Below are 13,732 nucleotides of genomic sequence, written 5' to 3'. Positions count from 1 at the left end.
GAGGGATACAAAAAATGAAAGCCCACAAATTATTAATAAATATATTGTCTCCGATGTTAAGATAGAATAAAAAAGGGGCTGAATTCCCATACACCCATATCCCCAACCATAATTGAAAAATGACTTCATCCCATAACGCAACAGATTATCTATCTCCGGAATGTTTTTGTTCGATAATGTATTCAATTTTAATAAATAGCATTCTCAAATCCGAAAACATTCTTCCTTTTATCTCATCAACAAATTATACACATTAGATGAATGATAAACCAACTAGTGTCCCCAAAAGAGAGATACGTAATAAAAATAAAAGTCAAAACCTAGAGACACAAATTGATATAAAGTGATTTATTTGATAGACTTTTTATTTCATTCCCCCGATGTTTCACGCTGTTGAATCTCTCTGTGTGGTACAAAAAAAAAAAAAGGATATATGTATATAAAGAAACGGGACCTCACGCAGCCCCACGTCGAACATTCAATTTTTGTTGTTACTTTTAACGATCCGGAGGAACTCTGAAATCTATTTTCCGGACAAGCAAACACATCAGTGATTTAGAGAAACAGCGGATTATTCGGGGTAGTGTGGGGTTATAGGGGGAGGGGAGGGGGGAGAGGATATAAAATACGGTGGAGAGCATACGATTTCGATCGGTGAGAACTTCTCGTTATCCTTAAAAAAGAATTACGAGTGAGGAAAGAACTTGTCCGAGCGTGACGCGATAAAGAGGCGACGACAGAATGGAAAGAAACACCCAGAGAGGAGACAAACTAAGTAGAAAAGGTATGTATGTGGTGAGATATAATGGTCAGACCAAAATCGTATTAAAACTGGGGAGAAACGAGTCGTCGGGGTTTTATCGAAAACGAAACACTGTTTTTCAATGGCCTTGAATTGGATTTTTTTTGTCAAATTGTTGCACTGTCGAAGGAGTCTGGAGGTACTGTTAGAAAAAAATTTAATTTGGGGAAGAATTGGGGAGGAATTTTTAGGGGAGGGGGACTGAAGGTGGGGTGGGAGTCGGAAAGTCATGAAATTTCGGAGTTCACGGAAAATTTGGAAAAATTTCAGAATTTTTCAGGCTTTCGGGTGTTGATGTCAGTCGGTTGATGGCTGTGGGAATCCTCGGGGTTCATCTGGAGTGTCTTCTCCAGCAGTAAATGAGTAAACATTCGCCCCTCATCACGTTCACCGGCGACGACAGAAGTCCGACCCATCAGCTACTTTATTTAATGTATCATGATTTTATATACATCCCTGGGTTTTTCAATTTTATTTTCCATGGATCACTAGCTCTCGATGTCTCACATATCTTCGCACGATCTTCATCTCTGCTAGGATCGTTAACTCACTCTCCCCCTTTTTCAGGAGTTTTTTTCTTCATTCACACATTCGTTAAAACACGAGAAGTCTCGTAGCACGGAATATCAATTAAAATCCCGAGGACACCTTGGTATTTTCGTTTTGCCATATGGGATCTCTAGTCTCCATGGGAATGGAAAAGTGATAATTATCGAAATCGATGGGAACTAGAAAATCGTCGATCGAGGGTTCGTAGTGTGAAATCAAAAATTATTTACTATCACTAAATTAATTCGTCAATCGATATACAATTTTTAAATTCTTATACGACAAATATATTAATCCTGATATATTGATATTGATTTTAACTCCTAAACGAATTTTTATTAAAATTTTCCACTGGAATTCCAGTAAATTTTGTATAAAACCGAAATAAACGAGTGATTTCGTCTTCAAATGTTCTGACAATTGATAAATTGTATAATTCTCGACATTGTTGACCAATTTATTAAATAACATGTCCTTATCCAATTAACCAAATTACATAATTTTGAATAATTGTCCGGCAGCAAATACCCCAGCATATGTTAACCCACAATTCCTCTTCTTCATCCCCCCCACCACCGTGACTTGCACAATAAATTCCTAAAAAATCTCTCCGTGTGCGGTGGCTTCAAGTGTTTACCTAAACCAGAATAAGGATTTTTCAATGGTTCCTCCTGGCGCACCTCCCGCACTCCATAAATTCCGCGCCCGTTAGAGAAAAAATATCGAAAATCTCTCAATTATCCTGTCATTCCCCGTAACGTGTCTCCATCCCGACACGTGCCATCAAATTATTTTGACACATCTACCCAGGAGTGAAAGATATCTCGATCTTTTTCATAATAAATACAACGGGTCTGCAGCACGCGCTCATCTCACGTTGACCGACCGCGGTGGAATCCCACTGAACCACCTTCTTGCGGAATACCGCTACGGGTTTTACACACTCATAGTGCGTATTACACCATTAAAAAGACCCCACCGAATGCACATCGTGGTTATTGCTACTTCTCTCTTCCTCCCCTTTAATTATGCACGTACACGACTAGGTAATGTATCGGTTAAAACATTTTACCGCCAATTCAAGTCTTGTTCGTATACCACCCCACAATTCCTTCATCCATTCATTCTGGGTGTGCGGTGTATGTGTGAAACATGAAGTGAGACATTGGAATGATGAAACCGAAGTCGGCGATATTTTCATCCCCTTTTTTCCGCGATTTTTCGTGATTCACGCGGACTAACGAACAATTCTGTCGTCGATTAAAAAAAATTACGTTAAACTGATTCAATTTAGTGATTTATTCATTTTTTAATAAACATTTTAATGTAATATTTATTGGTAAATATGTACTAAAGTCTCGCCCTTGCGCCCTTGAGACTGATTTGAGAGAAATTTCAAGATTATTTATAGTTATGAGAATTTAGACGCTGAATGTCCAGATTTTCCCTCATTCATATTGTTAACACGATGTTATTCTCAGATCTTTTCCCCTGATTCTCTGTAATTAACAGCATCATGTAAATAACGCTCCCTCGAGCGGCTGCCGATGAACGCAAAAACGTTAATTAAGGACTTTATTGCTTTCAGGGAACAACAATATATCAGTGATGAGAGTGGAATGAAATTTTCTCCGACGGAACGATCATCCGAGATCGGGAGAGACAATGAAGAGATAACGCCACCAGTTTATTTGACACCTGACTTTTTCCAGGATTTTTCCCGGAGGAGCTGGGGGTCGTCGGCTGAGTCGACTCCTCCATTCAGTTTAATGTAAGTAACTGAATAATGATAATGAACAGCGATCGTGATCCTAGGGTTTATCATTCGTCTCTGAAATCGAAATTTCGATAAAACTTTTTTCCATAAAATTAATTTTTTTGCAACATCATTTTTAAATTGTTCTATTATTTCTATATTATTTATATACTATTCCGTCATTAATCCTTCAAATATATTACTATTGTATTATACTTAAAATAATTTGTCCTTTGAATTTAATCAAATTTCAATCATTTTCTCATTTTCATACAAAATTTCTTCGACCGATAAGAGAAATAAAATCTTCCCGTCATGACAAGAGACATTTTTGAAAAATATATGTTTACGATTTTTTAATTAATGCAAAACCCTTTCATTGCAATCTCTCATAAGTCCAGCATTAATAATTCAGAATTAATTACGCAGTCGTTAAATATTCTCCTAATTGTAGTCTCATTAGAATTCAATGTAGTCTCATCCTGAATAGATAACCAATTTTATCCCAACTCCGTTGACAAATTGACTGCAATTCATCGTCATTAGTCACATTTCCGCTGGAGAAAAATACGGTACAACGAGCTCACCAACAATGTTCCATCGCAATAATCATCCGATATTTCTCCATAAAGATAAAACTCAAGAAAAGTGAAAAAAAAAAAAAGCTGCAGTCAAAGTTTTATCTCCGTAAACTTCGTCATCGCGGTCATATGTTTTTCCATTGAAGGTATATATTAACGTGTGTTTGTATTGAAGTGAACGGGTCTCCGCGTGTCTAACCAAGTGGAGGCCTCGCCCCGATCGTAAACGACCAGCGATTAGGATTACACGGTTAATACGTACCGCTGGATTCTGTATACGCCGTTCGCCGAATACGGTAGTAGACGAGGTTTTAATTTATTCGCCGGACAGATCTTGAGAGAGCTGTATATGAGCGAGACAGCGGACGAGGCTCGTTTATATTCGCTCGGCCAGAAAATTTATAGATTCTCGTTGAAACTCTCGTGTTATTCTCATTTTTTTATCCTCCTCTCGTCCCTCCCGACTCTTTTATTTTCATTTTCACCGGATTTATACGACTGATGATGATCAGCGGAAGTCCAAATATGGATGAACACGGAGAGTGATTTCAGAGCTCCTGCAAGGCGCCATCGATATGTTTTTTTCCCGATCGATAAAAATTTTGGTCGATTTTACCGGAATTTGATTCACTCATTTGGCGCTCGAGGAGATTCAGAGCTTTTCTATCCCCGGAAATTATTTCCGCGACTGAATTTCCCGGGAGAAAAAATAACCACTCGAGATAAAATAAGAGAATGATTTTTCCAGTTAAATAAACTAATAAAATATTCGATCGTTATTTACTAAATTAAATCAGGTCTGAGGAACTGTTGTTCTTCCAGGTGCTCATGGAAATGCGGATGAAATTTCCTAAAATTTCATCGTCACCGGAAATTTCACTCATCGATTTGAAAAAATCATTGAATTGCGAGGATGAATCAGACTGGGAGGAGTCGAATGTATCAATTTTTTTTCCACCGTTTAATGGCGGATTTCGAGGGCTCTCTGATTGGCGAACTCTCGCGATCCTGTTGCCGTACGCTGAAAATTCCCGTGAGATATTTCAGTGTCTCGATTTCTCAGTTACTGCTCTTGGTTTATTTGTACGTTTGTGTACGTGTGCGCCTCGAGAGAATTACGTGATTTGATTTCAGGTATCCCGCGAGGTGAGCCATGGTGTGTGGAGTTGCGCGTGGGCCACGGACTCTTGTCGCGTGCCTGATCCTACTCGGCCGTCTCTCCTGGGAGACGCATCAGTGGTTGTCATTTTGTACGTCTGTTTTCATTAAAAATCATGCGGTAATGGGTTTCGAAAGAGTGGGGCTTTCTCCGGTTGACGAAATTGTTTTTACTCGACGATTATTCGGGGAAATTACGTTTCCGTAATTGAGGTGTCAATTTAGCGGTGGACAAGGGGGGGAGGTTATTGATGGGACAGGCGACAAATGTCATTCGATTATTGGAAAGTATTTTTCTGGAGAATGTACCAGTGAATTTTGAATTTTATTAAAAAATTAATATTTTTTTACTGCGGAAATTGCGACGAATTTTTATTTTATTCAGAAGATTTTCTTTCGTGATTTATTATTAATTTTAATTTGACGCTAGAGTTTTGATTTTTGTATAAATTAGGAAGTTCCTGAAGAGTAAACTTTTAATTGAACATAAATAAAATGGCGGATATTCATTAGTGTTGAATTTACTTGATTTTTATTTATTAATGTTGTTTTTGTATTTGACTAGAGTTTATTGAGAATTGATTTTACATTTCAATGTTCGGAGGGTGCATTAAAAAAATAAATACCAATGCCACCTATGCTAGCATCGATACAACTAAAAATGACCGGAGTTTGCTAGTTTGAAAGCCATAAATACGGAAATTTATGGTATAATCACTAGGTGACGGTAAGCAGTACTAATCTCCTTAAGCCTGTGTATTTTTTCCCAGAAACTCGATACTTAATACTCTTAATAATCCGCCATAAAAAAATTATATCCCATCATGACTTCTTCTCTATGAATTATGATGATTACCTCATTTTCTCATGTATTACCGTGATTAATACACCATTTTAAAGAGCCTGAAATTCATCAGATGAGCCTTTAAACGATGTACTCTTTACATGATGTGATTGATGTGCTGTTTGTAGACCATTTGTCAGCGGATTTGACTGTGGTCATTTCTCACGATTCATAACTTACCCTTTTGCATTAAATTAAAAAAACTAAGATCGAAATACGATCGAAATAATCTTCTTACGATTAAAAAAATTAAAATGTAATGAAAATTGCGATTGAAAATTTTTAAACATTTACACACTACTTCCCAAGGAGTTGGGTTTAATGTTCAATATTTATTGTACTTTATGAATAATATATCCTAGAAGATAAAAGTTTTGTCGTCCGTAACCAATAAAAATTTCAAATAAATCAAAGTCTAGACCGTATGGGAGTGCTACGATGGGTTAAATCATATATCATTCCAAAGAATTCGATGAGAGCTTTCAAACGGTACATGATATGGAGACAATTCTATTCATACGATCGGTAGTTATAGGTCTTTGAATGCATATTTTCATGCGTTACACCCTTCATTTTTAAAAGGCCGGTTATGAAATACTGCAGTTTAAATTTTAATCGCGAAGTATATCCGACATGATAATAAAATCTCTAGAATTTCCACAGGAAACTATTTTTAGATTTTAAAAAATTCACAAAATGAAACTTCCGACAAAATTATAATTTAATTATCTTTGTGAAGAAAAATCCACATGGAAATATAATTATACATGTAAATAATTTAAATAGAATTAGAACTAGTTCGTGTAATGGTGAATCGGTGATACAGAACAAAAATTATGTTCAATAAAATTTGAAGTTAAAAAAATGAATGTCAAACATGGCATTGTGGACGCAAATGCGCATAAATTACGATTTTTATATCGCTTGATTTGGAAAAGAACATCTCTGCTAGTGGTAGGCATTTTTATGATCATAAGATTTACGAAAGAGTCTCCAGAATGAAATCATAAAAGAGCGGGGGAGAAAGGTAGTAAAAGATTTCTCATGCTGTTTTCCGACTTAGATATGAATTTATTCGCTGATTATGTATTGTACACGGCCTGACCCATCAGGACGAAACATAAACATATTTCCGATGAAAAGTGTCCTTGAGAAATAAGAAAAATCGTCAATGAAAAAGAAAATGGATTGATTTCCCTAAAAGTCATTAGGCCACCCAGAAATAACGTCCGACAATCCGAAGTTTCTTGCAACACGATTATTCGATCCAAAATACCGTATACCAATCATCCGGGATTAACGAACTGAATGATTACCTCATGTCATTTGCTGTTCCATTCACAGGACTCGTCCCCACTGCATCCAATCCCTGTCATTAAATAAATAATAATCATGATAATACGATTTGAAATCTATCTACGGGAAGTTCAATGCCAGTCCCATCCATTTTGGATCACTCGATTTTTCCATTAACATTGATCTAGTGATTAAAAGCCCTGGCTTTTTCAACAGGCCAAGTTTGATTTATGAACGACGATATCTCCACAGAATTGTGATCATTAATTTCTGTGGTAGAAATTGACGGTAGAAAAATGAAGAGTGGCCGAGGTGACATGAATCCAGCATCTGAAATCAAAGTTCCTGGAATAATTCTAACAAAACAGTCCACAGCAACGAATATCACGGCGTGTCATCGAAATTGTGACACGATTGAATTATAAATCCTGTCCTTGTCTACACAGTCTCCATAAACTGTCAAAACCGTTGTATTCGGGTCGACGTACCCGACTCCAAAAATTTTCGTCTCAACGACGACAAATGTCTAGTGAAAATTACCCCTGTCTTTGATAGACACGATATTCCTGCAAAATCACGACTCCATCTTCATCTCCTCCCCACCCCCCAATTATTCTCCAATCCTCGGGTCACGGTAATAATTTAAAAAAAATTTAATCGTCTGCCATCATGCGATGATTCCACCAATGTTTTTCCTCCTCACACCCCCATTTTTAATTCCTCATCTCCACAGTAATGACACAGCAGAAGTGAAATAAAAGAGGAATGACTCCCCAAAAAGTCACTCCAACAAAATAAAGCTTGACAGAGGGTCAAGCCCAGCATCAAGCGCACGCCAGTGTAGAAGTGATTTCGAAATTCCCAACACGTCGACGGTTGAAGGCTCACATTTGCCGTCTACTCGTCTCCTCTGTTGTGTTAAAACCCCGGCGGCTACCGTTCGACACTCCCGTTTCTAATCTCGCCGTTGGGATCGCATCATCATATCCACGAGTAAAATAAGAAAAGATGAAAAATTAAGAAGACATAAATTCATGCACTCCACAATCTCGATTGCACACGTGTATATGCATCACTTAGGTAACCCACGATCCAGTTATATATCCTGAATCCATTTATCACTTATTATGAATATTAAAATGTAAACGAAGGTAAAGTGTGACGATGGCCCGGGGTTAGCAATGCTCACACAGCCGTGACACTTATATTGAAAATATCAAATTAAATGGAAAAAAAATCCTCGGGCGATAATCTGTCATTCTGTATCAGTAGCTGGGGCAGTTGATGGATTTTTGGAAATATCTCGATTCAATCTCATCGATTTTTACTTCACTAATGACATATTTTACATTTTGTCGATCGATTAAAAATCATAAAATTTTTTCAACAATTATAAAATTTTTTAATGACTTACAATACTTTTTCTCTTTAAACATGACACCCCTGCCATAAACAAATGAACTTCCCAACTTTACAACTTCCCAATAGCATCCCCTACCCCCCTACCACCCTCTCCCCCTCCGCAAAATTACCACCACATCCCAGACTCCCCCCCAACACCGCGTGAATGACACATGTTGAACAGCCTCTCCCCAGGGCTTACCCCACAAAAAAAACCTCCCCCCTCCCCCCTCCCAGTCAAAGGACATCTATTATCTATCAGCATGGTGCGTGTATCCGATGTTTACCACTCGTTATCGCAAACCAGAACGATAATTAATTGATCGAGCAGATCGATTCGCCAAAGTTATGTTCCAAAGACGACAAAGTGAAAGAGATATGGTTCAACTTTGAATCGACTCCGGGTATCTCTGTCCCTCCAGCATCACCAATCCCACCCAGCTTCCAGCGTTGCCGCACCTCGTTGACGGAGGCTTTTTCAAGCCCATGCCAAAACCCAGGTGTCTTCTTCCCTGACAAGGGGAGCTGGAGGGGGAGAGCCGGGGACCCAGTGCCGATAGTCAGGGCCCTCTAACGTACTGCAACTCGTTCTCCACCCACTGAGATAAGTCCAGTGCTCGACGCACGCGGAGAAGGAACAACGGTCCTTGGAACCTGTTTCAGGACCGTTTGAGAGTCTCTGGCCATCTTCTCTCGGTTCTCTTATCCAGCCTCGTGATGCTCTCAGCCTCGTTTCTCCCCCCCCCCCCCCCGAAGCCCCCTCTTTGGGCCGCACTCTCTCTCTCTCGCTCTCTGGCCCATCTCTTTTACATCTCCACGAGTTATTCCACCTTCGGTTTAAACGTCTCTCTGGGGTTTGAGGAAGGCACAAAAGAGAGAAAATGAAGGAGAGAATGAGCGCGACGAGGAGAAATCCATTGGCCGACCGGGTGCATCTTCACGTTTGTACAGTGTTGTGAGATGGGAATGAGAGTCATGAGAGAAATAAAAAACTAGATATTGAGAGAATGAAAATACTTTGGAATAGTGTGTGGTAAATGGGAGGTTTATACGGTACATCAGTACATTCACGGGTGGTGTTAATGTCTTTGCGTTCGGGGGATAATAATATATCCCTTGATCGAGGTGAGAGAACAGCGGTTGAGGATAATACCGTGTGAGAAAATTATTGCGATAGGGAGTTGCAGGATTTTTTGTGGCGTTTGTTTATCTGTTGGTGTTTTTGATAAATGTTTGAGGTATTCTGAGGAAATTTTTTTTAAATTACGCGCCTCTTCTGGAGAGTCCAAAACATTTCCGAAAAAGTGGGAAACGTTCGCGTGCGATTTAACGAGAATTTTTAATGATAAAATTCCGATTTTCAGGTGAAATAATTGTTAAATTGGTAAATTCAGAATTAAATTTAGGGTGATGATGAGATTATTGTTGCTGCAAATTTTTTCTAATTTTTTGTAATGATTTTACAATGATTTTCTGCTCGGAAAGTTCCGCGAAAAGACGTGAAAAACGATAAATAGGTTTTTTGGATTTTTCGAATATTTTCCATTTCTCATTTGTTTCTTTATTTTATGACTCTTGAGCTGGAGCCTGTACCGGGCAAGTCTGCGGATTCACTTCTCAAGTGTTGGTGAATAATCGCGGTAGAGGGGATATATGCCTGCGGTCAGGGTATACGGCACACGCCACACGCCATTATAATGGAATAATGAGGCAAAGACGATAGCAATTGCAAAGTCCCTCTCGCTCTCTCGTGAATCATTCGTCTTTCTTCAATTCTTTCTACATGAAAATGTCATCCTTATTCCTCCTGTTCTACATTTATCTATATGCTGGATGAACGACTATGGTCATTTTGTACGTGGTGTGGCACGCCGCATAAGTTGGAACGAATTGAGCAAATCAGAGCCACATCCGATGAGGTCACCTCCGTGTCTTTTCCACCAGAAGCATCGCAAATTCCTGAGATGTTGCTCTCTTTACTGTTAACATGTTTTATTTAATTGATCGAGACTGAGGTAATCGGGGGATGGAATTGTTGGTTTGATAATTTTATTATATAGAAATTCATGTAAAATAATCAAGCAAAATTATTCAGCAAAGGTCCAAAGGAATTTCTCGCACCTCTCCAAGTGCGGAAAAAAATTAAAAGATGAGATCATCGATATAGGACTAGTTGTTTAAATTATTTATAATGATATTGAAGTTATTATTTTTACCTCCCGTTCATGGAATAACGCAATTCGAAATATTAAACGAGAGAAAAAAATTTCAAGGTCTGAACGTTTCACTCTTAACAACTTATTAATATATAATGTAATTCTATAGTTGAGTGATTTGCAAGAAATTATGAGTTTTTGCGGTCCACACACTTTTCGCCTTAGGGTAGTAATTAAGTTGAAGATAACCTGGCACTAAAACTCCATGAAAAACAATTTCAGACGGATGTGCGGAATGAGTACGACGTGAACTCAGAGTTCGAATGTACCTCGGCTTTTCTGACCGGCAGAGATAAATTTACGGGCGGGAAAAAAAGTGGTTCTTTATTGAGACTTATGATTAAATTCACGTAATGAGAAAATTCAGTCCATCGCAATCACAAAATTTCAAATTGAGTGAAGTAATGCTGGAAAAATTGAGCGCCAAAATCACATCAATAACAAATTAATATCAAAATAATTTCCGTATATTTTTTCTCTAAAGCAATTTTCATTTTAAATTTTGGTTTGTAGTTCAACTTTTCATTGAATTCAACTTTTTAAAAATTTGTATTTAAATCTCAGGGAAATTTCGCTAAAATTCCATTTTTTTTGCGATTTCAGGAGATATTTTCCCGTAAATTCGTTAAGGTTTTCACAAAAAAAAATTATGTCCGTCTTTCTCTCCATGTACCACGAGATATTTCCCCCCATTAACAAAAACCACAGCCCTAATCGAATCACCCGTCGGCCGTCATAAATTGTAATGATTTTATCCGCCTAATTACCACCATCATTCCCCCTCCCCCCTCATCATCCATGATGAAGCATAACCTACCACCACCCCGAGAGAGAAAATAAGCGCCCTATTAATTCGGTATTCGGTGTGTAAATGGAAAAATTAAGATAATTATTAATGAGATATACTACTTGCAGTCATAAAAAGAAATATGAAGAGATACGAAGAGAGGAAGAGACACAAGAAGCCGTGGCACGTGACCTCGAGGACCGTACGAGTCAACTCGCTCAAGTAGCCGGGCTCTGCCCTTTGAACCACGGCAATTTCGAATTATGTCTCCCGGAGAACGGATAACGACGGGGAAGCCAACAGTAGCTGAGAAAGTAAAGAACTTTTAGAAAAATCTTCACACCGAAAAAAAATCACTGATGAGCTAGAAATTTCACGCAATCCAACTCGAAAATTACGTTGTCTCTAACCTCATTTCATCAACAAATTGGGCTTGACGATTGTCTAGACATTGACCTAATTAGTATCATAACTGATGATTATAAAAAAATAAAAGTACTTTAATTTCTTTCAACTTCTCAATCTATTTTTGAAAAACGAATTCTTCAATTGCAATTTTCATATAAAAAAAACTGAGGTTATGGAACCCAGGTACAGGGACGCCACCGCCAGGTGGCGCACCACAAACCCCTCTTCACCCCAAAATTTACAAACACCCCACAATTCTCTCCAAATCAACCCCCAAAATAAATCAAACATCTCCATAAAAAAAATTAAAACCCACTCAAATAATTACCCCCCAAAAATTTCTAAAATAATTTCACGTCCGTCTCAACAACCAAAAACCCCAGCCCCCATTAGTCACCTTGAAACCAATCTCATTTTTAACGTGTTCCGCATTACAGAGGCCATCAGGATCACTGGGTGCGTTTCACCTCGCAAAAGACCGACAATTTTCGGTCATTCATTAAACCGCTGAGTCAAAGAATTCGGAAACAGATGATGTCTTCCATTCATTTAGCATCACCATAAGTCGTCCTGTCTTCTCCACTGTTTTTTCATGACGGTTTCTTTATTCATACAAGTGACGTATGTGCGCAGCAATAATTTTCAAAGGGGCCCACAGGCCCCAGAGGATTCTTCGCTCTTTTCTGTCTTCTTCAGCCAGTAAGTCACCTCTGGACTGTTGGGCAAAGATGATGGGTGGTGGTACAGGTGAGGGGCCTTGGTGGTAGGGGGGGTAGGAGGGGTAGGCTAGAGTGTGTTGGAGACTCTTCAGCGGTCTCAGTGTACCTAGCCAGAGCCTCTTGGCATGCGTGGAGCAAGACAAATGATCGTTTTTCAAGCCGTGGGCTGCCCATGTGGATAATATGTATTTTGTTTCTCCCCTTTTCAGTGTCGATATGCTCACAGTGTTGATGGTGAATGAATGGTAGAGATGGAGAACACATGAATTTGTTGAAAAGAAATATTCATCCCCCACTCGTTGTACTGCACATTCAAATATATGCGTTGAAAACACTCCGAGGAGATTGCGAGATTGTGAACTGTTAATGTACTTTGATGGGGTTTCATGGTGGAGTAATAGGGGAGAAGTGCTGATATCTTTTTGATGGAGAGATAGGTAAAACACTATTATCTCCACTCATTTTTGAGAATTCGCTAAACAATGTACGGGAGAATTATTCTGAGTGGGTGGGAGGAGTTTGCTGATGATTCTGATACCTGATGCGGGGGGAGGGAGGGGGAGGGGGTTGATTGGAGGGGAGTGGAGATATGGGAAATGGGGATGCTGAAGGTCATGGAATAGAATTTTCATGGCGAATGGAAATTTGGGGAATTAATTTGTTGACGATCTCTCGGGATCAAATCATATTATTTTAGACCTAGTCTTATTTTTATTTGTTAAATAAAAATTCGAGATTAAGGAACGCGAAGAGTAAACATTACCCTCAAACACGAGTGAATGGGTTCCTTTTTTTTTTCAGGAGTCACCTGTACGGTTAGCGTTACCTGTTGAGTACATTCTGCAGGTACAAATATCTCGAACGGATGTCTCACTGTACAAATGTCAGTCAACTCGTTTATTTTTTTTTTCGCCCGGTTTAAGCTCAGAGGGGCCTGTCAATCTTCATCCAGAGTTGGCCATCAAGAGTCAGGGTTACTCACAGTGTCTGAGAATACAAAAGCCATCTGACCTGGTCTCGCACCGTCGGGCTACCGAAAACCTCAGGCCGCTCATTAATCATCATTGCTGTACACAAAATAGATACAATCGTGAGTCGAGGCCTGAAACTTTATAGAATTTAAAATGAGGTAGGAAAATAAAATAAATTGATTTTTAATTGAATCGAGACACCTTTTCACTCGATGATACAGCATTTGTCATTCATTGTGAATAA

The 13,732-nt window shown here is 38.7% G+C and overlaps 1 protein-coding gene across 1 annotated transcript; it reads left to right on the top strand.

Moving 5' to 3' along the window:
* Positions 1-217: 217 nt before the first annotated feature.
* On the top strand, positions 218-13,426 carry LOC135170489 (uncharacterized). Its single transcript, XM_064136340.1, has 4 exons — positions 218-784; positions 2,940-3,122; positions 11,519-11,704; positions 13,319-13,426. The coding sequence occupies exons 2-3, from the start codon at positions 2,971-2,973 to the stop codon at positions 11,673-11,675; spliced, it is 309 nt and encodes a 102-aa protein (XP_063992410.1). The 5' UTR covers positions 218-784; positions 2,940-2,970; the 3' UTR covers positions 11,676-11,704; positions 13,319-13,426.
* The last annotated feature ends 306 nt before the right edge of the window (positions 13,427-13,732 follow it).

The sequence above is a fragment of the Diachasmimorpha longicaudata genome, chromosome 17, assembly GCF_034640455.1.
Source record: "Diachasmimorpha longicaudata isolate KC_UGA_2023 chromosome 17, iyDiaLong2, whole genome shotgun sequence".
Classification (NCBI taxonomy): domain Eukaryota; kingdom Metazoa; phylum Arthropoda; class Insecta; order Hymenoptera; family Braconidae; genus Diachasmimorpha; species Diachasmimorpha longicaudata.
Note: the sequence above shows the minus strand (reverse complement) of the source record. Positions and strands in the feature narration are given on the sequence as shown.

Excerpts from the sequence above, each read along its gene's own strand:
- LOC135170489 (XM_064136340.1), top strand. The coding sequence starts at position 2,971 with ATGAAATTTTCTCCGACGGAACGATCATCCGAGATCGGGAGAGACAAT. Across the intron at positions 3,123-11,518 it reads ACTCCTCCATTCAGTTTAAT|TCATAAAAAGAAATATGAAG; the intron begins GTAAGTAACTGA and ends TACTACTTGCAG.